The sequence below is a fragment of the Prosopis cineraria genome, unplaced genomic scaffold (genome assembly GCF_029017545.1).
Source record: "Prosopis cineraria cultivar Desert tree isolate PC_DT_omini unplaced genomic scaffold, ASM2901754v1 PC1089, whole genome shotgun sequence".
NCBI classification, from domain to species: Eukaryota; Viridiplantae; Streptophyta; class Magnoliopsida; order Fabales; family Fabaceae; genus Prosopis; species Prosopis cineraria.
In genome coordinates, this window is record NW_026556414.1 from 12623 (window position 1) to 36420 (window position 23798).

General features: G+C 31.0%; 3 protein-coding genes across 3 annotated transcripts; 2 read left to right on the forward strand and 1 right to left on the reverse strand.

Moving 5' to 3' along the window:
* The first annotated feature begins 1261 nt into the window (after positions 1-1261).
* Positions 1262-1988, forward strand: LOC129299233 (glucosamine 6-phosphate N-acetyltransferase-like). The gene is made up of 2 exons (XM_054937698.1): positions 1262-1288; positions 1653-1988. The coding sequence occupies exons 1-2, from the start codon at positions 1262-1264 to the stop codon at positions 1986-1988; spliced, it is 363 nt and encodes a 120-aa protein (XP_054793673.1).
* An 11208-nt stretch (positions 1989-13196) lies between these two features.
* LOC129299234 (1-(5-phosphoribosyl)-5-[(5-phosphoribosylamino)methylideneamino] imidazole-4-carboxamide isomerase, chloroplastic-like) lies at positions 13197-16972 on the forward strand. The gene is made up of 8 exons (XM_054937700.1): positions 13197-13250; positions 13449-13602; positions 13709-13770; positions 13967-14174; positions 14762-14847; positions 15257-15358; positions 16138-16186; positions 16394-16972. The coding sequence occupies exons 1-7, from the start codon at positions 13197-13199 to the stop codon at positions 16147-16149; spliced, it is 678 nt and encodes a 225-aa protein (XP_054793675.1). The 3' UTR covers positions 16150-16186; positions 16394-16972.
* Positions 16973-21736: 4764 nt separating this feature from the next.
* Positions 21737-23023, reverse strand: LOC129299235 (receptor-like protein EIX2). Its single transcript, XM_054937701.1, has one exon. The coding sequence runs from the start codon at positions 23021-23023 to the stop codon at positions 21737-21739; it is 1287 nt and encodes a 428-aa protein (XP_054793676.1).
* Positions 23024-23798: the final 775 nt, after the last annotated feature.

The following is a 23798-nucleotide window of genomic DNA, read 5'->3' on the forward strand; positions in this document are numbered from 1 at the left end:
TCTTTCTCCCTCATCCCCAAATCTTGAGTTGATTAGATCGTTCTCTTCCCCCTCGGGAAATCGACGGCATCTTCTAGCTCTCCAGTGACGTCTTCTGGCTCCCTTGTCCCCAGCAGTCAGCTAGTGCGTGCCTCATTCTTGTTCTTTTCGAGGTAAACTTTCATTATCTATTTCCTTCCTATATTGTTAAATCTCTTTCACATTGCTGCTTTTCCTCTGTAGAGATTTTATTTTTAGGGTTTAATTTGAATTAGGCAATATGAACAGTTACTTTCTGTAGCACACCTGTGCGAACGGAATTTCCTTTAAAGCTACAAAGAGACCTTTATTAACTTCTAATCTAATTTCCATTTGTCAACTCTATTGTGAATTGTTGTTATTCTAAACCATCATTATTTAATACTTCTTCAAAAAGAAGTTACACCCAACACATATAAACAACTATAACACATCTTAAACACTTCGTATTGTTCCTGATTCAGTATTTCCTATCTCTCTTGAACATATCCCAATTCTAATATATAAATTGGGCATTTCAAGGAGATCATAGTCTAATAACCTTGGCACTATTATAACTATCAACTTCCATAATGACTTCATTTCCTTCCAAACATTTTCATTAATTCCATGATACATTCAAGTTGCATCTTTCCGTTTGACTCTGCCAGTAATTCCCACAAACGTTATGGTAATCTTTCTCTGTCTTTTTTTTTTTTTTGTAACATGAAGATTAAGTTTTTCATAATAATTGTCATTTTTTTATATTTTCTAGCCGCCTAAGAAATTTTTGACTGCACCTCTTGCCAATCCAATTTTGATCATGAGTAAATTGGTGGCATTTCAGTGCTGCATATGTGCTTCAATCATTAATTTGCTTATTATATGATCAATTTTTGGTGAGAAGAAGGTAAGAGAGTGAATCAAACTTTAAAATTGTCGTCCTTTAAAGGTGTTATTGCCATGTTCTTGTACAGTATTGCTGCTAATGTTATGTCTGTCACTAACTTTTGTTTCTATTGAGAAGAATTATGAATGGGTACGATTTGGTTATGATGCAGTTAATAATAATCATATTCCTTTCTACTGAATTCACTGTAACATAAATTTTCTTGGGAATTAATTGGAATTCTGTTCATCTTTTAAGAAGCTCTCTCTTCAATGATGTATGGACTTTAGTTGCTCTTTATATCGATAATAATCTGAATTTTGAAAGAAGTAACTTCACTTTTTTTCTGTCATATGTATTTTGGAAAAAAGTATTATGGATCACCATGTTCTGCTAACACTGGTAGCTATGGTTTACCGTTGGACTCAAGACAATGGCGGTCAAAATAACTGTTTTTTGTACTGTGGAAATTGATCAAGGTTGTTTTAAAAAAAATATTATTGAGAGTATAATTATATAGAGTCAGAAAAATGAACTATGTGGCATTTACCTTTTGGTGCTAATAATAAATTTATTTCACTCTTCCTTTTTTAGGATAACTGAAATATGCTCTTAATAGTATTCAGTTGTTGGTTTGAATTAATGGTATCTACTCTGTAATTTTTAGAGGAACAGAAGCTGTGGTGAAGAAGATGCAGAACAGTGACACATAGGGTTACTACAACAACTTAGCATCTGTGATTCTGTATCTGACAAGGAATTCTAGGATCGGTTTCTCGAGCTCAGTTCGCTTGGAGATGATCATGTTATATGTGTCATAGAGGATGAACTTCGTGGGAGGATTATTGCAACAGGGAGTGTATTCATTGAAAAGAAATTCCTAGGAAATTGTGGCAAGGTTGGTCATATTGAAGATGTTGTTGTTGATTATACTGCACGAGGGAAGCAACTGGGAAAGAAAGTGATCAAGTTCCTTACTGATCATGCTCGTTCAATGGGTTGCTATAAGGTAGTGCTTGATTGCAACCTGGAGAACAAAGTGTTCGACGAGAAGTGTGGCTTCAATCAGAAAGAAGTTCAGATGGCCATGCATTTTGTTTGATGACTGACTAATAGTGCAGGTTTGGTTTTCTGATAGTCAAAAGTTACTCGGTTAAAAATTAGTTTGAGAAAAATTAGTTTAATAAAAGTCATTTGTTGTAATAAATTTGTATTTGAATATATTTTTTGAAAAATTAGTTTACTAAATTAAAAGTTATTTAAATTATAATAATAAAATATATTTTTGAATGTACACTTATGAAAAAATACATTAATGTATGATTATTTGTAATTTTTATTATACAAATGTAATATATTTAAAATATTTAAAAAATATGATAAAAATTTGAAATAGCAAGAAATTTGATAGGCTAAATAATAAAAATAAAATAGAAAGTTTGATATATTAAAAAAATATGTATATTAATATTAAAAATATACATGATTCAAAAAATATATATTATTATTATTTAAATAATGATTATATTTTTAATGAATTAATAATATTTTTTAAATAAAAGAATAATAGATTAAACTTAAAGTAACACAGTCAAATAACAACCCATTTTTTGAATTCACTTTTCAAATGATTTATCTTCTTACATTCACTAAATCTACTATCAATAATATTCTCAAAGAACTTTTAAGTTGCACTTTCATTTTCTTATTTTTTTTTTCAAATAACGTCCCGCATCTCCATAATTTTAGGATGCACTTTCATTTTCATACTTTTAGGGTAGCACAGTGCTTTGCCAAATTTAGTTTGTGTGCTTTTGGATGTATCATGATTTGAATTTAAATTTAGTTTTGAATCAAATCCTCTATTTGGAATATTGCATATATAAAAATATGTGAATTTTGATTTGATCCAAATTCATGGGTCATTATGATTATTTTTAAATTTTAAATTCCCTGTAAACCTTTATTTAAAATTCCACTTACTCTACTCTTTTCTTTTCTTTTTTTTTTTTGTTTTAACTATCGGTGATATTGACACTATTGCTTTCACTATTGAAGAAAAGAGGTAAGCTTATTACTTTTAATCTTTCATTTTCAAATATCAGCTCTTCTCTTTTATTTTTATAATTTTTTACACTATCCACATAAAATTTTTTACACATAAATTTTAAAAAAAAATAATCATTTGGTTCTTGTAGTTTTAACTTAGTTGTAACTCAAGTCCTAAACTTTGACTTATTATAACTCAATCCCTGAAATTTTGACTTGATTGTAAATCAATTATTGAACTTTGCCTTTTATAATTTAATCCATATAATTTTAACCTTTTAAATAGTAGTCCCTATATTTTAAAAAATAAAATTATAAAGATTAAAAATATTTTAAACTTTTAATATTTATAAAGATTAAAAGGGTTTAGCAACTTAAGATATTAGTAATAAATTTTAAAATATTTTTAATCTTTATAATTTTATTTTTTAAATATAAGGATCAACATTTAAGAGGCTAAAACCTCAAAGATTAAATTGCAAGAAGCAAAATTTAGGAATTGGGTTATAACGAGTCAAACTTCAAAAACTGAGTTACAATTAAATCAAAACTATAAAGACCAAATGATTAATTTTTCTTAAATTTTGTATGTGAGATTTTAAATATAAAATTTAAATTTAAATTCATCAATTCAAATGCTATCTTATATTGATTTATGTCATAGGCATACAGATGAGTATCTTTATAAATGGTCATTGACACAATTTGTTTTCTTGTTTTTCAAGTTCTATTAAATGAACAAGACCATTGTCTCAGGCTTTCTCCTAGTGAGGACAAGCTTAGAAAATATCTTTACTCTTTTTTTTTTGGGAATTAAGGACCATTTTTGCCCTTCAACTTTACTCAAAGGGCTACTAGGAACTCTAACATCAATTATAAGGCAATTATATCCTTAAATATTAAAGATTCCTTTATTTATTACCCTAACATTAAAACCACTTAAAATTCATTATCATTATTGGGTCTCACTATTTTTTAACATTTTTTATTAAGGGTTATTTTTGCCCATCAATTTTTAATCAAAAGGTCAATAGGCACCCTCAGCTCAAATATTTAATAATAGAAAATTTTAAAAAATGTAATATGAAGTCTAATAATGATCAAATAATGATGAAAAACATGACAATAAGGGAGGAAATATTTAAAGTTGAGGGATAGAATTAATTCATGGTTGATTTTAGGGTTCCTAGTAACCTTTTAGGTAAAGTTGCAGGAAAAAATGGCTCTTAACTTCTTTTTTTTTTTGGTTAAAGGCATAAGGCAATAATCACAATCAAAGTCATGTATTCTTTATAAATTTGTCAAGTTCTATTATAACTTTATTTTATTTTCTTTCTTGTGCGGTTTTTCATGTAACATTTAATTTAATCTTAGAAAAATGTACATAAAAAGGCTATGTTAATAACAATACATCTTCCTTTTTCTTTTTCTTTTTCTTTTTTTTAATAATAAAAGTTTAAATGAGTTGGGTCTCAAGAGCTCACCAAGAGCTAAGTATGTAGAGTCAGAAATAAGGACCAGGTTTGAAAGCTCTGTTTAGACAAGGGTTTGTACTTGAAAAATTGGAATTTTTTGGGGAAATCGAGCTTTTGAGCTCAACCCTTTTAGGCCCTAAAAAAAGCTCAAACCAAAGCCACCCTCCAAGCCTGGTTCCTCTTTTTTTTTCACATTCTTATTCAAAATGCTGCGTTTAAATCTCCTTAAAAAACCCTGAGCTTATGCAAACTTGGCCCCCTTCCTTACTTAATTCGTTCAATTGCAATCTCTCACCTCTCCCTTACCCTTAGTCCCTCTTCTCTCTCAACTCTCATCTCCCATGATTTCTTGTCTTGCCGTGGTGCTTATTAGGACATGGCTGTGCAGACTCTCAGCCTCTCCCTCCTCTTGATCTTAATGACGACAAGTCACGGTGGTCTCACCTCTTGATCTCACTAGTATCAAGGTGATCTCCTCCCTCCTTGAGATCTTGATAACAGCAAAAGTGGCGGTGCCTCTGATTCTCAACTTCTCAACTTCTCTCGTCACTCTCTTCTTGGCTTCAACATTTAGCTGCCTTTGACTGTCTGATTCTACCCTATTGCTTTAAGTCCTAGTTTTATGAGTCTCTAATTGTCCTAGTTTTTAGTCCTTCAATCTTGCATTCTTGTGATTTTATTTTTGATCTCGTGTCCTGGTTTCTAGTCCTTTGACTTTGCTATGTTTCCTATCCTGATCCTTCAGGCTTTGATTTTTTATTTTTATTTTGTTGTGATTCTTATAATTTTATTTTAAATTATTTTTAGTCCTTTAAATGTCTTGGTTGTTATTGTTATTTTATTTCTATGAATTTTAATTTTTTTTAAAAAGGGCTTATGGGCCTGTTCTTGAGCCTTTTGGATAAGGGATGAGCCTCAAATTTAGGGCAATCGAATTTATGGGCTTCAGCCCTTAAAGGCCAAACCCTCTCATTTCCTAGCTCTACAAGTATGCCTTTAACCTCAAAGGTTCTATAGAAATATTTATAGATTACTATCGCACCCGGAAAATGTGATGCGGACAGCACGAGAGCGGAGGTTTTGGCCTTCGAAAGGAAGACCGAAGAAATGGGAGTCGCCATTAAAATTTGAGAAAAATCTTGAGAAACTATTTAAAGGAGGATAAAGGTGGTCTGCAAAAATAGAAAATAGGTTCAAGAGTCGATTGAGTGTGGGGAATGTGTTAGACACCCTACAACACTAGTTCTTAAGAACGGTTACCGGAAGTTTGCTGTGCTATATAAATATGGTTTTAAAATTATTTTAATTATCCTTTTTATATTCATGTATTTGATATAAAAATGATAAGAATTAAGTGAGAAATATTGATCAAAGTCTACGTAGTTCGGGCTTATAAGTTTGCTAGTGAAAATATTTTTTTAAAGAGAAATTAATCAGAAATAATTCACCATTTTGTAAACAAAACAATTTTCTGAAATTTTGATATGTGTGTTTTAAATTGCAAAAAGTGATTTAATTTCAATTATTTTCTCAATTTTTTGAATTTTTGGAATAAGAAAAAGGTAAAGGGTTTAAAAATTATTTTTATTTTTATTTTTTATATTTTATGATCAAGAATTTAACTGTTATACCTGTAGAGCCTTATTGGCTCATACGGTAATATAATTATTCTTTATATCTATGGAGAATCCAAACTCTCGCATGATAAAAGAGTTTAACAATTTAGTTTATTTACTTAAGTTTTTTTAATTATTATTTTTTTAGTGCATTTATATATACTTCTCTTTTTTTAAAAGACTCTTAATCATTATACCTGTAAAGCCTTATTAACTTTTATGGTAATACTATTATCCTAAATATCTGTGGAGATTCAAAATCCTCACACTATAAAGGATTAAATATTATATATTTTTTTAAAATATTTTAATATGTAATTATATAATTTTCATTTTACAATATAAAAATCTTAATTGCTATACCTATGAAGTCTTATTGACTTTTATAGGAAGATGATTATTCTAGAGGTCTATGAATATTCAAAAATCTCACATGACTAAAAGATTTAATGCATTAATTTAATTAATTAACTTTATTATAAAAACATTTAAAATTTTATTTACAAAATTTATTTATTTATTTTATAAGTTAATGACCACGACATTTGCGAGGACTTATTATTCTTCACAATGAGGCGATTAAGTTGAATATCTATGGAGATTTTTTAAATCTCTCACAATACCATTCAAATGTTTTAATTGATTATATTTGTGAAATAATAAGAACAAACTCCTTCATTTAATTACACATTTAAAATCTCCATATGAAAATGATATCATGTAAAATCTAAATTATCTTCAAGAGTTAATTAATTATTATTAAATGGAAATAAAACACAAAATACTGTATGACATTGAGAAATAAAGAAATAGAAATCAAATTGAGGTTGATTAACACTCTTTCATGCTAGAAGACAAACTTGAATCTAACTTATTACTTAGCTTAGCAATAAAAATTTTTGTTCAAAATATTAGAATCAAAAGCATCATGCAAAAAATCAACCTCATTTGTAAAAGTAAATAAATATATGTTAGAGCATATTTAAGGTAAGCAACATGACTTAGAGAAAGAAAACATAATGTTACAAAGCTACTTTCTCTTGAAATATTTTCGTAAATATTCTCTATCCATACTTAAATGGTCAAAACTTCTAAATTTCGTTATTTCAAATGTGAGGAGTTATCATTAAGGATCCTTTCATGACAAAAATCCACACACATATCAGTTGCAAGACTTCAGAACAGGGATGAGATAAAACAAGAACTAGTATAACGTACCAGTAGCTGAGTAAAGAAGGGAGAAAAAAAAAATAGCAACTCGATATGTAATACGCTGCCTTCGTTCTTTTTCTACCAAGCCAAACTTCTCGTCCTTTGCTTCTCATCGTCCGTCTTCTCTTCTTGGTTCGTGCATGTCTGGCCCTTTTTTTTTTTCTTTTTCTTTCGCTGTTCTTCATCTATGCTGTGTGCTCCTTGGTGCTCTATTCTTTTTCTTTTTTAGAACGTGTCTCTCTGCCACTGCTCTATCTCCTTTTGGTCTCTCTTCTTTCTCCAACTCTTCTCCTTTTCACTCTCGTCTTTCTCTCTTTTTCTTTTAGTTTCTCTTCTCTCTGTTTCCTCTGTTCGACCTTTTTTTTTGTACTCCATTTCTTTTCTCTTTTTTTTGCTCTGTTTTTCTGTGTTCATCCTCCTCTCTCCATGTTCTTATTTTCTGTGTTCTTCCTCCTCGGTCTGCTGCTCTCGTCCGTCCCCCCTCTCAGTCTCGATGCTCTTCTTTCCACGTTCTCTCTTCTCTTCTCGTCTCAACTCTCTCTCCTTCCCATCTCAGCTCTCTCTCGGTTTCTCTCCTGTTTTTTCCAGCCAACCAACTCCTCTCCACCTCTGTTTCATGTTCAACCTTATATAATGAATGGAAGAGGTGAATCATTGTTCTCTTGCTCCGCTTCTTCTTTTTCCCTTTTTTTCAGCTGCATTTTCTGCGTGTGCCAAAAGTTTTCTGCTCTGTTTCTCTTTCTTTTACATGTGAGTACTACATTTCTGCTTCTTCTTCATTTCTCTACTACTGATCCTCGTGTGTTCTATTCTCCTTAATCAATGCCGAAAAGATAACTAACAATGTGCCTGCGTTTTTCTCCACTTTTGCTGTAACGTGTGCATGAACGACCACCTCTGCATTTTCCTTCTTCACATTTTGCTATAACGTATGTCTCTTCCATGTTGTGGTTGTGTGTTTTGCGTTTCTGTTTCTGCTGTTTCTACTGCATGGTCAAAAGTATACGTGCGTGTGTGTTCTCTTTTCTGTGTTGCGTGTGTGTGCCTTTGCAGGTTTTTGTTTCTCTTATGTGCATGCATGTTTCTGCTCGTGTGTGCTGACTGCCCATTTAAGAATCAGTGTTTCATCCAACTTTCTTCGTCTTCTTTTTTGATCAATAATACATACATACATACATATATAATATATATTTAAATGAAAATAAGATTTGAGGAGAGAAAAGTTAACTCTCAAAAGTAGACTCCCAATATTCTTAAATGATTGGGATAATTTATCTCTTTTTTAATTTTTTAAATTCAAGCAAGATTTTTGATTTTGTTAAATTACCATTATTATTAATTTTTTGAAAATATAATCCTAAAAAAAGATTAAATTTCACTTTTATGTTTTTTATATTTTTTGATTATTTATTATTAAACTTAAAAAAATGTCCGGACAAAATACGGTGTTCACAATTACCTATCAATAAAGTTCTCACATCGGTAACAAGATTTGATCTTATGACTTTATAGATTATATGTCAAATCCTTCACTAAACTAACTTTTATTAGTATCATCTTCCTTTTTCTGTAGTATATGATCCTATTATATTTGTATATTTTTGAAAGATAATCATAATATTTTCAAGTATACAAATGATTTTCAAATTTTATATTAACTTGTTTGGATCTCAATTGGGCATAATTAATTATAAAAATAATTGATTAATATAATTGTATTTTTATAATTGATTATGTTATAATGCAATCTGTTTGGATATTATTTCTCTGAAATTGATTTTCACAGAATTAAAAATATTTAGATAATTTAGTCAAAATCAATTTTAGCTATATATATGTTCATTAATGAATCCAGATTAAGGGAGATGACATGATTTAAATATTACCTGATTTAACTACCAATGACTATACCCTTAAGTTGCAGTACCCTATGATTCCAGTGTGGCCCCCGTCATTGCTCCCAGGGTTAGCACCAAATGTTTTTGCTTTCTCTAACTTTTCATCCTCTGCTGTATGGGCCATTACTTGATGTAAGTTTCCTTTAGATTCCACCGTTGAGTTGCGATGAAATCCGAGGGTCTAAAAGCAAGCCTTAAAATGATGCAACATCAGGTCAAATGACCAAATAGGACAAGAGATACGTGTTTACTTTACAAACAGAACATTCACAAGCATCTCTACCTAGAGAAAGAAGAAACCAGAGATCTTCTCTCTCTCTCTCTCCATAAATTTTCAATCTTTCTTCATTTTCAAAACGTCTTCTTCCACCCCTGGCTCTGCTCTCATCCACGATTTTCATCTTTTTGTTTTCGGTATTCTCTCCCTCTTGATCTTTCTCTCCCGTTCAAGCCTAAAAACCCACATCCGCATGCATGCAACTGTCACTGCCTTTTCTTCTTTTCCATCCGTCCTCGTGCTTTGTTTTCATTTTTTTTGCTACTCTCGATCTCTCTCGTTCTCGGTCTCTCTTCTCTTATCTCCATCTCTTCTTTTTTTTTTTCTCCATCTCTTTTTCTGTCAGTCTCTTTTCTCTCTTGGTGATTCCCATCCTCTTGTGTCCTTTCCTCTCATTTTCGGATGCCCTTCCCTCCATGCTCTGTTTTTTTTCGTGCTCTCTCTCTCTAGATCTTCCTCTTGCGTGCATGTTGTGTCTGTGTTCTCTCCTTTCTTTCACTGGTGTTTTTTTTCATCTCCTCCTCCTTCTCGTCCTCAGTTTCTCTTCTCTCTTTTATGCTCTATTTTTTTAGTTTTCTCTTCCCTCATTTATTGTCTTTGTACTGTCTCTTCTGTGCCCTGTTTTTGCTTTTTTTTTTTATAGCGTGCATCTTTATGCTTTCTTCAACGCATACATCTGGTCTTCTATTATTGTCTATTGCTCTCTTTCTGCGTATGTTTCATGTGTGCAGTCTGTGTGCATGTCCAGTTTTTTTTTTTTGCTTGCTCTCTGCTCTCTTTTCTGATGTGTGGCCAAAGCTTTGGGGCTGTGGTTGCCTGCTCTGCATCTCTCTCTATTTCTACTGCATGTTCACGTGTTCTCTCTGTGAAGCTTTCTTGTAGTTTGGGTTTTTGTCTGCTGCATGCATTGCTTTTTGCTCTTTGTTTTTTCCTTTCTCTGTTTTGTGACTGTGCATGCTTCTGGCGTTCTTTGCTCGTGTTTCTATTTTCTTTCCTTCCTGATAAGCACCGAAAAGGTCTGCTCTTGGCTGTGGTGAAATGCTGTGCGTTTCACCACAGCCTTTTATTATTATTTGTAATTAATGTTTATTTTTTTTTGGAAATTAGATTAAGAATATTTTTTTAATGAAAAACAAGATTTAAGGAGAGAAAAATTAACTCTTAAAAATTGACTCTCAGTATTTTTAAATGATTGAGATAATTTGGGAGATATTTTTCAAGATTTAACCACTTTTTATTATTTTGTTAGATTATTATTTATTTTTTTTGAAAATATAATCCTAAAAAAGGATTAAATTTTACTTTTGTATTTCATATTTTTTTGGTTATTTTAATGAACTACAATAAATAAAATTCTAATCAACAAGAGATTATCTAAGGTAAAATAAAATTAGATTCTATTAATTTTTTTTAAAAATATAATCCTAAAAAGGATTAAATTTTATTTTTGTATTTTTTATATTTTTGATTATTTATTATTATTTTTATTAAATTTAAAAAATGTCTGGACAAAATATAGTATTCACATATATTGTCATATAAAAAAGTTATAATAAAAGATTCCATACATACTAAGTTATAGTCCGAGCTTATTAATTATATGTATTATTAAATTTTCTTTAACTAAAATTTATTATGCTAAATTAATCTTGAAGTTTATTTTTCAGCGGGACTTATTCAATTTTTTCTCTTTGGACATATAAAAAAATTATGTTTTTTCTACTGCTTTACTTTTATTTAATCAACTCTTTTTCCCTTACTCTAGTGAAAAAAAAAGGCTTGAAAAAATTAAGTATAGATTTTATAGACTAAACTTATTTATAAATAAATTTTATAAAATTTAAAAACTATAACTATATTTTTTAAGATTTGAGTGTAATTTAAAATGGGAATACAAAAAAAATATTGTCCTATTAAAAATTATTGAAATTATAGTTGTAAATTATTAATAAAGTAATTGAAAACAATTAATGTTAAACTTTACTACTAACACATGATCGATTTAACTATTAAATATATAAAGTTATAGTTATAAAATGTGGAAGTGATAGTTGTAAATATTGATAAACTAATTGTATACAATTAGTATTACACTTGTAATATATGATTAGTTTACATATTAAATGTATGAAGTTACAATTATAAAAAATTAAAATAATAATTGTAAATTATTAATAAAATAATTTTAAATTATTTGATTGATGTAATATATTTTTAACATAGACATTATTGTTTTAACACTTTAATTTCAAATTTTACTCAAATCTTTTAGGACCTAACTATAGTTTTTAAATTTTATAAAATTTATTTATATATAAATTTACTTCATAGAACTTATACAAATTTTTTTAAAAAACTTAATTTCTCTCATCTATTTTCTTTTACCAACTCTCATCTAATTTAGTATAGTAAACAATTGAGGTTCTACTGACAAAAAAAAATTTAGAAGAATAACAATGAAATATGAATTAATGACTGCGAATTTCTTAATAATTTTTTTTAAAATGAATTGTAGATATGAATTTAAATATTTATAAATAGAAATATGAGTTATAAATTGATTAATATATTTAAAATTTAAATATTTTATTTGAAATTAACACTCTTAAATTTATAGCTATTTAAATTAATTTATTTTTAAAAAATCTTTTTAAGAACGTAATTATTATTAATTTTTTTTTGAAGACTTGATTGACATTCTCCTATATAAAAAAAATTAAGATCCTTTTCAATTACTTGGGAGAAAAATTTAAAAAATGGGTATGAGAAAATCATTAAAAGAATGAGAAAGAAAAAAATATATAAAATACAAATTGTATTCGGAGTTTTAATTTTACTATTTGAATCATTAATTTTCAACTAATACCAAATTATAAACTAAAATTAATAACAATAATCACCCCGATTAAAACCGTTCTCGTGAGTACCGGACCCAGTTCTCTTCGTCGCCGAACCGCATTCCACGCTCCGTCGGACGCCGTCCACCGTTGCTAGCCCTGGTTGGTTGTTCTCGGGCAAGAAGTAAAGAAGTTTCAAACCCTAGGGCTTTTTTTTGCTCTCAATGTCCGGTGAGATTGATTTGTTCAATCTGGCTTTGAATCTAGATTTGAATTTGTTCCCCGCGTCATCTGTTTCCTCCGTGGCTATTATTACTTTGTTTTTAATTTGGCTTTGAATCTGGTCGTGTAATCGTTGAATATTGACGCTTTTGAATTTGGGAATATTACACTTCTTCCCTCTTCATTTTGATTACTAGCGACTTTGTGATTTGGATTGTGTTGTTTTGCAATGTTGCATTTGTTGTGTATTGGTACTCTGTTTTTTAATCTTTTTATATTATCATCAATTATTCAATTTTGGAAAATTCTTAAGTTATTTGTGATATATGACTTGTAAACGACTTGGCTTGAGTTGTGTCAAAGTATCTGGAACACAAATTAAAAGGTTATTATATCAACTATGCATATTTCAAAGATTTCAGCAGGGGGCAGATGACCCCACTGAGTGTAGTGTAAGTCCGCCTATGCTCCTGCTACTTCATGGCCTGTGGTTTTAAATTGCTGCAGTTCCTCTGTCTTGCTTTTTTCGCTGTTTTGTTAATGGTGTAATTTGAATTGGGCAATTTATTTTTTTTTTTCAAAAAAAAAAAAGCAAAGAACAATACTGTATTCTTAACCCCCCCCCAAAAAAAAAAAAAAAAAAGCTGCTGCTGAAGATTTTAGCCCTCATTTATTGGTCCTTTGTTATAAGTTTTCTTGTAGTATGGTCTAGGATTATTCCTGCATGGAACTTTTCGCAGGGAAAAACGAAGAGCCAAAAGAGGAGCAGAACTCTGTTGTAGAATCTTTTTCTGTCATAAATTCATTAATGCGTTTACGCTATGATATTTCTATTAGCTGATATGACTGAAGCAAGAATCAAGAAGTTAAATAATATGTTGTAGAGCCAGTTTATATTGTAGAACTTGACACATTTTGGCTTGGACATGCTCTTTACAGTCATAGCTACTGGTGCTGTCATTCGTTCACAGCATAGGAGGACACCCCAAAACCTGGACATTTAGCAGTTGGTGAGAATGCTGAAGATCTCTGGAACTCCAACACCCGGTGTTCAATTTCCTCAGGGATATGTAAAGAATTCAACTTAGGGCCTGGACAAGCAGTGTTTTTATGTACTCTGGCTTTCTTCAGTCTCGAGTATTTTAATATCTGCTCATATTCCCTTTTCTGTGTTTGATACTGCATTAGTTACTTATTACATTCTCTCTAATATTTGTTTGTTTTTGCACTTAATAGGAAAACCTCAGACTTCCATTCATTGTTCTGTTCAATTCCGTCCTTGCATTGATATACACAAGGTATGCTAGTCTTTAGTTTGTCAAATTTTTATCATGCTCCGCAATTTTTTTTTGGGCAAAAAACTTGATGTTAATTGCTGTGGTTTCAATGGCTTGATTTTGTATGGCCATGATAATAGTACGTGAACAGTGAAAGAACTTATATGTATGTGGCGAGGTATTGGATAAATTCATCTGGTTTTCACATTTGTGGCAGGGTAAAGTGAAACAAATTGTTGGATCAACCCTTCAAGATTTAAAGGGGGATGGGTCTAATCCTGTGACCAATTTTGAATCTGATAAGTCAGCGGCTGAGTATGCTGATCTTTATAAAGAGGATGGGCTTACTGGTGGTCATGTAATTATGCTTGGAGCAGATCCTTTAAGCAAAGCTGCTGCCTTAGAGGCATTACATGCTTATCCAGGTACTATTCTTAATTCATTGGTTTTCATTTTCCTTCGAGTGTCTGTGTGTGTATTTTAAAGTGGGGTGTTACCACCAGTTAATGCCATTATTGTGGAGTTGTGGAGAGTGCAACAGAGTGAAGTTGAAATAGATCGGATAATCTTTGTTTTGAACTTTTAATAAGTGCAACTGGAAATGCTAGATGGATTAATCGAATGGAAAGAAAGAAAAAGGAACTCCTAAACTAGGTCTGATATTAATTAGATTGGCCAATATTTAGTTGCTTATTTAGTATCTGCGAGTGAATACCATCTGTAGGATGACCTCTATTTTTATTTCTTTTTTTGGTTGCTGCTTGGATCTCTAGTTTACCTTGTTAGTCAGTTAGCCACAAATTGAGTGTATTCTTTGTTGTTTCCGTGCTGATATTTTATAACATAACATGGGACAATGTCTCTCGTAACATGTGGATCATGTTGACTGCTGACTCCAAGTTATTTGCATTGCCTTTGTTCTTTGTGGTTGATGATATGCTAAAAATTTACAGATTTTTTTTTTTTTTTTTTGGCTGAGCTGAACTTACTGTGGAGGACTGGTAACTTGTAGGCGGTCTGCAAGTTGGAGGTGGAATAAATTCTGACAATTGTTTGAGTTACATTGACGAAGGAGCAAGCCATGTCATTGTCACATCTGTATGTTTTATCTTATTTGATTTGTTCAGCTTTTTTTACTCCCCATTAAATGATATGTCTCGCCAAATGCTGATAGATACAGACTTGATAGTTAAATTCATTTGGAACAACTCTTAAATTATATAAGGCATGTCTGGGTCTGCAATCATGCGCACTTTTCCATCTTTTATATTCATTTGTTTCAATCTAGAGATTTAAAATAAAATCATTTTTTTTTATCAAAAAAAAAAAATCACATATTTGTTCAGTACTGAGAAAGGCAAATAACTTTGCATTTCAATTATACTATTCTGAAAAGGGATAACTAACCAAAAAAAAAAAAAAAAGTATATAAAGTAACCTCCTGTAGAGATAGTTCTTGGTTGAGAATGGATGGAGACGTTATATTATTTGTTTTCTGTCTTCTCAGTATGTATTTAACAATGGACAAATGGATCTCGAGAGGCTCAAAGATCTTGTACGAATTGGTGGAAGACAGGGGCTTGTGTTGGATCTCAGCTGCAGAAAAACGGTCAAATAGATTTATTTGTATTAAATAGTTTATTCTATCCCGGAAAAATAATAATTCTGGAAGAGTGATTTGGCACTAATGTGTAGCACAACTCTAGTAACTTGAGATTTCAGTAAGAATTTTCTTTTATGGACTTGTGAATACTGTGATTTAATATTCAGCTAAAAGGTATAAAATATTCAAGAGCAATTCTATCTAATCTGAGAGATGAGAGGTTATCAACTGGTAGGAAGTCGTTGCATATGTACGTGTTAACGAATGAAAACTGTCTTGGATGTTACACACATGCACGCATGCAAGTATGTGGGTGTGTGTTTAAATCTCCTTAGGGTGCTATGTTTTTTTTAATGCTTTTTATCATTTTAGCAATTTTGTATTTGTGGCTTCTGGTGTTCAAGAAGGTGAATATGCAGTTGTCACTGATAGATGGCAGAAATTTAGTGATGTGACTCGTGATGCTGAAATATTGCAATTTCTCGCCAACTTTGCTGGTGAATTTCTAGTTCATGGCGTTGATGTTGAAGGGAAAAATAAGTAAAAATTGTTCATGTCTTCAACTGGAATTAATTAGGGTTGAGAATTCTATTATGAAAACGGCTCCTCCTACTTTCCTAGAATGAATTTATTTGACAAACAATTCTGGAATAAGAAGCATCTAGGAATGATATAACTTGTTTTGACATTTTTCTTCAGTCAATTTTTATGCCAAAGAGTAAAATGTAAACCCCTTTTATGCATAGTTAGAAATGCAATTGATATTAATTGATTGCTGATTGTAGGTTGGGAATTGATGAAGAGCTTGTGGCTTTGTTTGGCAAGAATTCACTGGTTGGTAACAATCCTCGTCTACTTTGGTTTTGTTTGACCTGTTTTGTTTATGCTTCATCAATGTATTTAAATAGCCTGGAAATTTGAATTGACCATTAGACCAAGAAAGTAATAATCTTAAAATGTGGTATTACCCCAAAATTTCAGCTTGCTCCACCATGAAAGCCATATTAAATGTACATATTGTTTATCCATTCTGTATGTTAGATTTCTGTCACCTATGCTGGTGGTGTTACTGAGATGGCTGATCTGGAGAGGATCAAAATGGCTGGATTGGGACGTGTGGATGTTACAGTGGGAAGTGCATTGGATACTTTTGGGGGGAACATAGCTTATAAGGATGTTGTGGCTTGGCATGCTCAGCAACATGCCTTAATGGTTTAGTTGGTATGGCTGGGATGTGCTTAAGGGTGAGCTGGTATTATGTTTAATTGATTCTCTTTATTTGACTATTTATCTAGACATTTTTCATGAATTAATCTGGAACTTGGATCCAGACACTCACTATTTCATTGGCCTCTGCTCCAATCTCAGTTTCAGCTGTCATCTGTTCCAGAGATTTTGTCATGATAATTATTGGGCTGTTTCGGTCAACAATATATCCATTAGTTATTGATAAAGTAAAATGATATTATACAATCCATGTAATTGACCCTATTTAGTGGGATAAGATTTGTTTGTAAGAGGCTAACGCTTGTGCCAAGTGTTGTTGTCTAGAGTCGATGCTTTTGGGCGGTAGTAATCTTTTGGATAGAGATGTTTATATATATTCTAACTATTTGGCTACTAATAAGATGTTTTAAGCATCTTAAGTGAGTTGAAATGACCTTTGGTGGTGGATGATGGAGAAAGAGCAAGTGACTAGAATAAAAAAAGGGGGGGGTTAACACAAGTAAGAGCAAGAGTAATATTGTTTATAAATTAGATGAGTATGATGCTTGGACAATTTTTTGATAAATTTAAGATAGAATTCATTGATGAAATTTTGGTGTATTTAAAGGAGTCTAAAATAACATGAATATTATTTATATTTGACGCTTGTAGAGCTAGTGTCATTGTAAGTATGTTTATTAGAGTGATTAAACAATGAAAAACTGTTTTAGTGGTCAAGTTTCATCAATGGCCAAAATTTTTCTTTGTTCCAGAGATTTGTCATTTAATGACTTGTTAGGATCAGTACCAAAACTTTTATCAACATTGCTAAAGTTAAAAGAGTCCTACAAGTTTTGAGCTACATTGTTAAGGAATCACTGCCAAAGATTTCAAGCCAGAATAAGTTAGTATATTTCAATTTTTGTGCAGTAATTTGAGTGATAACGAGCTTATAGGTTCAATTCCAAAGGCTCTTATGGAAAAGTCATATGTAACTTTGTAATTGAGATCTCTCTCTCTCTCTCTCTCACGCGCGTGCGCGCACACACACACACACACAACTGTTTGTTTAATATTATTATTCCTACCCTTCTGTGAATAATTAATAGTTATAACTGACTTGATCCTTAGTTTGGTGGATAATCTTGGTTTTTGTCCAGAGGATTCATGCAAAAGGTCGAACTTAGTTATTCCACTTGTTGCTTCAGTTTCTTCTTTGATCGTAATCTTTTTGATTTTTTTAGGAATATGGATTTTGAAAACCAAGAAATTAAAAGGTGTGTGTGTGTATATATATATATGCTAATTTGTTTAATTAAAAATCATGTTCATTTGTAATGATTGACCATGTCATTGTGTGCTCATAATCAGCTTCTCTTATGAAATTTCTTTAGTTTTGTTTGTGTCTGTGTGCTATTGATTAATTAGAATGCCACTCTTCCCCCTAGCAATCACACTATATCTTCAATATGCTTTGTGATGCAACACTTATTTATGTGGGAAAAAAAATCCTCATGGAAGTTCATTTATCAAATACTTAATTTGAAATCAGTGAGGGATATTTCAGAGTTCATGGCCACACTTTCTAGTATTTTTTTTTTCCTTCCTTGAATTTCTCTAGCAATCTTTACTTTCTCATTTATACATGCGGCTAAAAAGTTCACATTGATTTTGCAAATATTGCAATGGTTATTACTTTTTCTAGAAATGAACAGTCCTTCCAACTGAAAAAAAAAGGATTTATTATGTTAATATTGATTGATCTTATAATTTATACAGTGATTTTATATTATGGTTCATGCAGTGGAGGACTTTGATGATATTATTTTATGGTGATTATGTTAAAAAAAGCAAAAATGTTGATGGAAGAATTACATTGAATTTTCACACAAGAAAATTAATTACTATAAGGTCCATTGACAACTGAATTAAAACCATTGACAATTGATTGTGTTGTTAATAGCCTTAGCTCAGTTGTTAATGGATCTTATAGTAATTAATTTTCTTTGCGCGGGACTTGGATGTAATTCTCCCAATGTTGATTTTTATAACTTGTGCATGTTTGATTTAAATTAAGGGACTAATTTCATGATATATTTGTTTCTAATGACAGTCCTATTAGCCTTTGACCTATCATTGTTAAGTCCTAGCTAGCTTGATATTTGTCAGCATTGCATTCACGCTTGTTATTCGTGAACTTTGTACCCATGCTTGTTATTCATGGGGTTTTGTATGCTTTTTTTCGTGGCTTCTAGCCATGTTGATTATTTACACTTAGATTGTGTATTTGTGTTTGTTAGTTATTTATCCACATAAACTGTGTGTCAATATTTGATTATCTATCATCGTGAAATGTATGTCCAAGCTTTTTTCATGACTTTCAACAGTGCTTGATTTATTATTTACTCTTATGGACTGTGTGTCCACACTTATTTTTCATTTTGATCAGTCCTACTAAAGAATGATTTTCAAAATTTATTGTCTTTAAATTGATTCTATGGAACAAGCAGTTCTTTTTCTATCTATATGGATTTATATAATGAGTTACATAACCCTTAATTGTTTCAAACAAATGTTATAGTTTAAAAGTGAAACTTGATTGCTTTGTCATTATTACTCGAACGTGTATATATATGGCTATATATTTATATGAAATTGTTTGATATATGTGATATATGCTCCTGTTATTCAAAGTAGTTATCTTTACCAAATTCATATTTGTTTCCATGTTTTATGCCTATAAATCTATTCAATCTTCCAAAAGATAAGTGTTATGCAACTTCATTTATGCACTTATGGTTCTTGAATTTCATGTTATATGATATATCACATTGAATTATTCTATTTTAATTGTGCACATAATTATTTAAAAGTAACATGTGTACCATTTTATTTCATGCAAGTTGAAATAAACTTTTTCGGTTTTTTTTTTTTTAAGTCGTGAACTATGAGGTTTATGGTGTAAAATACTAGTATCTATTGTTGATTCCCCTCTTCATGCTTACGTAAATCCAACAATAAAATAAAACTAGTCCCGTGCTTTTTTTTTTTTTAAAAAAATTAAAGTCAAATTTATTAAAAGGAAAAAAAGAAATAGCCTGCATCAGTGGCATGAGGAACACAAACACGAATGGACAGAGCATCTTAGGCCCCTTCATAGATATCAAATTGTGGGCCCAAATAAATATTGAAAATATTAGACACGCTTGTGAACTAACAGCACAAGAAAAACACATTTTGGTTGAAGCCCAAGTAAATTTTGTAGAAGCTTTATGAGAGAAGATCTATTTTTATATTTAAGGGTGTGCTTGGATTTCATGGTATAATTAATTACGAAAAAAAGTTAATATGATTGATTTTAATTATAATAGATTTTATTATAATGTGATTATAGGATGACTTTAGACAAAATTAATTTTAGATGTATAAATTACAATAAAGGACATTATCTTTTTATAATGTTATTAGATATGTTAAATTATATTTAATAAATAAAATAAATATGTAATAGTTATTACTTTGACATGAAGTGATTAATAATTATATATATATATATATATACTAATTAACAAAAGTCACTGGTTCACCCTTACTTTGATTATCAACCCCAAAAAGCCATTGCCATCTGACAATACTAGAAAGCACCAATATACAAGCACCATTTTTAAGGGTTAAAATTGAAATAAAATGACCCTGGCAACACAATGACTCCAATGTGGTAATAAATTCTCATAAGTTGCTGAGATTAGCTTCCTCCACAACAAAGTTTTTTGTTCAGCCAAACGCAATTAACAAAAATTTGAGGGTGTTTGGTTTTCGTTTTTTTTTTGTTGTTGCTAAAACCATGGCTTTGATAAGCATAATAAATTAATTGAGGGTATCCAAATAGGCACTAAAGCGCTTACAATTGGGGTGTTGATGAGAAAATTCTAGATGTCAACAAAATAAAACTCTATGATAGCTCTTACTATTATTCTCTGTTAGGTTGTCTAAATGTCAATGGACTTAGATGATGTGGAAAGTCACATATCAAATAAAATTGAGCCTAATAATTAATATAAAATAAAGAGAAAGGTCTCACAAATTTGAGCTTTAAAGTTTTAAGTTAAAATGTAGTGTTTTTTCATTACCTTTGCTTGTTTTTCCTCTCCTCCTATTCTAGAGTAGTTACTCCTCATTCCCAACTTAATATACCTGTGTCATATATGAGATGTTCCTGATTTTTATACAAATTAATACTAAATGAATATTAATATATTGTACAGTAAACTTAAAAAACTATATAAGGGTATTCTTCTATTTAAAAATAAAAAAAACTAACTTGAACCTAAAATCTAGCTACAAGGTGCAAAAACTTGAGGGCTTATGTACATGGCTCGGCTATTGACCTTATGTCAATTGAGGTAATATATTTAATTATTTTTAAATTATAAACATTAAGTGATAAAAATTATAATGATCAAATAGAATAACAAAAATGAAAATTATTATCTGTTTCATGCTATCTTTCCAAAAGCTTTTTTTATTTTTATTTTCAGTTCTCACTGTTATTTCTTTCTTATGGTTTATATTGCTATCTTTGTAGTAGTCCTTTTCTCTCATTGTTCCTTTCTCTGATCACACCTTTTTCCTTCATTTTTCCCCTTTAATTAAGGAAATAAAAGCAGTGAAAACAGTTTTTGACATTTGAAGTCCAATTCCTTCACATTTCCACAAAAACTCCATCTTTTTTGTTATCATTATCATGGCAGCCAGCTTTATGATTTCATGTCCAATTCCTCCATATTTCCACAACCAGTGTTCTAAAATTTACTGACGAATATAAACGTGAACAGCTTTTTACAGCACTTTTCTTTTTTAATCATCTTTCATATATGATTTTATTCAATCACTATAATTTAGAGAAATTTATCATTTATAATACCATCATATGAAAAGCCAAAGGGAGAACAAATGCTAGAATATTCATCATGGCTTCAAATTAATTACTATCAAATTCACAACAGAAGTTATATGTTATTCATAATTCCTCACACCAACTGCATGAAACAAGAGATAACCATGAACAATAACGTAGTTCATCGTTGGCAAGACAATCAATGACATTGGACTATCAAGAATAAAATGCTTGTGGGAACACACAACATGGACCATACATGTAATTGACAATAGAAGTTGTTAATGATCAACCAGGTTCCTGCTCTTGTTCTTGAATCTTGCTTTCCTGATATGAATTTCCACATACATGAAGTCAACAAAGTTATCCACATGTCTGAAGGAAGCATGTCTCTGTTTTTTGTTGAGCAAAAAAAATCCAATAACTACCCAGAATCCTGTGATGAATCCCAATGCTATCACAAAGTAAAATAACACCTTTTCTTTTCTTTTGTTATCATCCTCTTCATGAAAGCTAAGATTGGAAGGAGGGTGGGTTATCCCAATCCTAGGACATGCTTTTCCTTGAAGATCTCCGCAAAGATATGGATTGCCATTATAAGAAGATGGACTAAAGGTAGAGAATTGAGCCCCTTTGGGAATAGGTCCTGAAAAATTTTTGTTTGATAAATTTAAAAAACTCAATGAAGTCATGGCGAACATGTTGCTGGGAATAGGACCAAAAAGTTGGTTGCTTGATAGATCAGTGGATTCTAATGACTTCATGTTTGCTATCTTGCTTGGGATCTTTCCTGAAAATTTATTGTGTGATAAGTTCAAGCCAATCAAATTCGAGAGACAAGTTAAACTTTCTGAAATTGGAGCCTTCAAATTGTTATTTGACAAGTCAATATTTGTCAAATACCTCAAATTTGAAGTGTATTCTTGTTGCAATCCTTTCAAAACTTGTTCAACACCCTCATCCATTGTTATTTTGGCAATTACATCATCTATATAAAAGTTACCGTAAAATAAGCTGAAATCTTTGGTTGTATTAAGATTGCAAATGCAAGAAGGGATTGAACTTGACAAATTAGAAAATAAAAGATTCAAGATTCCCAATCTTTGGAGCTTGCAAAGGGAAGGTGGAATATCACCGGATAACAAATTTTGTGACATCCTTAGAATGTGAAGTTGTGGCAATCCCTCATTGTCTATCCAGGAAGGTATCTTTGCAGTAAAATGGTTCTCACCAAGGTCCAAGACTTTTAATTCTGAATGTCTTTGTAAGACTTGTTGAAGATCCCCATGTAAATTGTTGCTCAAACCTAACCACCACATTTCAGATAAATTCCAGAATGTGCTTGGAATAGTGCCTAACAACTTATTAGATGAAAGATCTATTACCCAAATTTGACTAGCATTGCTCCAACAATTGGAAATTTCACCAGAAAGTCTGTTACATGATAGTCCTAGAGTGAACAACTTCTCTAAATTGCACAAAGAGCTTGGCATTGAACCTTCTATAAGATTATGCCTAAGATTTAACACTCTTAACTCCATATTTTGATCCCCAATGTTTTTCGGCATTGTTCCCCTAATACTGTTGTTGGATAAATCCAAGACCAATATTCTCTCTCTGGTTTTGAAGCCATTGTGGAAACTCTGTGCCTATGTTGCAGGATGCCATTCCTAAATCTATTAAGGATTGAAATGGAGGTGTCCAATTTGAATCAAGCTTTACAAAAAGATTGTTAAATCCTAATTCTAAACTTTGTATATTTATGAGCTTTTCAGGTGGTTCTCAGAAAAGGTACCTTCCAAAAGGTTATGTGAAAGATCTAATTTAACTAAATTAGACAATCTTCCAAGATTAACTGGAATAGGCCCACAGAGAAAATTATTTGAAAGATCAAGAGTTTTCAAGTTCTCTAACTCTCCAAAACAACCTGGCATTGGCCCATAAAGGAGATTATTTGAAAGATAAAGTGTTTTCAAGTTCTTTAGCTCGCCTAACCAGCTTGGCAAACTCTCATTAATACCATTGGAAGATAAGAATAATTCTTCAAAATTGTCAATTGAGCATTGAGATAAATTTCCACTGCCAAAACTTAGCAAAGACACTAATGATTCATATTTGCCACCGGACAAGTCTAAGGATTGGAGGGAACATATGTTGTTCAAGATAGAGGAGATGGAGATTTTACTTTCATTGAAAGAATTCCAAGAAAGATCAAGATGGATCAGAGAGTGAAATTACCCAGCCAGTGTGGAATTGAAGAAATTGACTTCCATGAAAGGTCCAACTCCCTTAAGGAGGTCATATTTTGAAGAGCATCAGGAATTGAACCATGTGCATGGACAC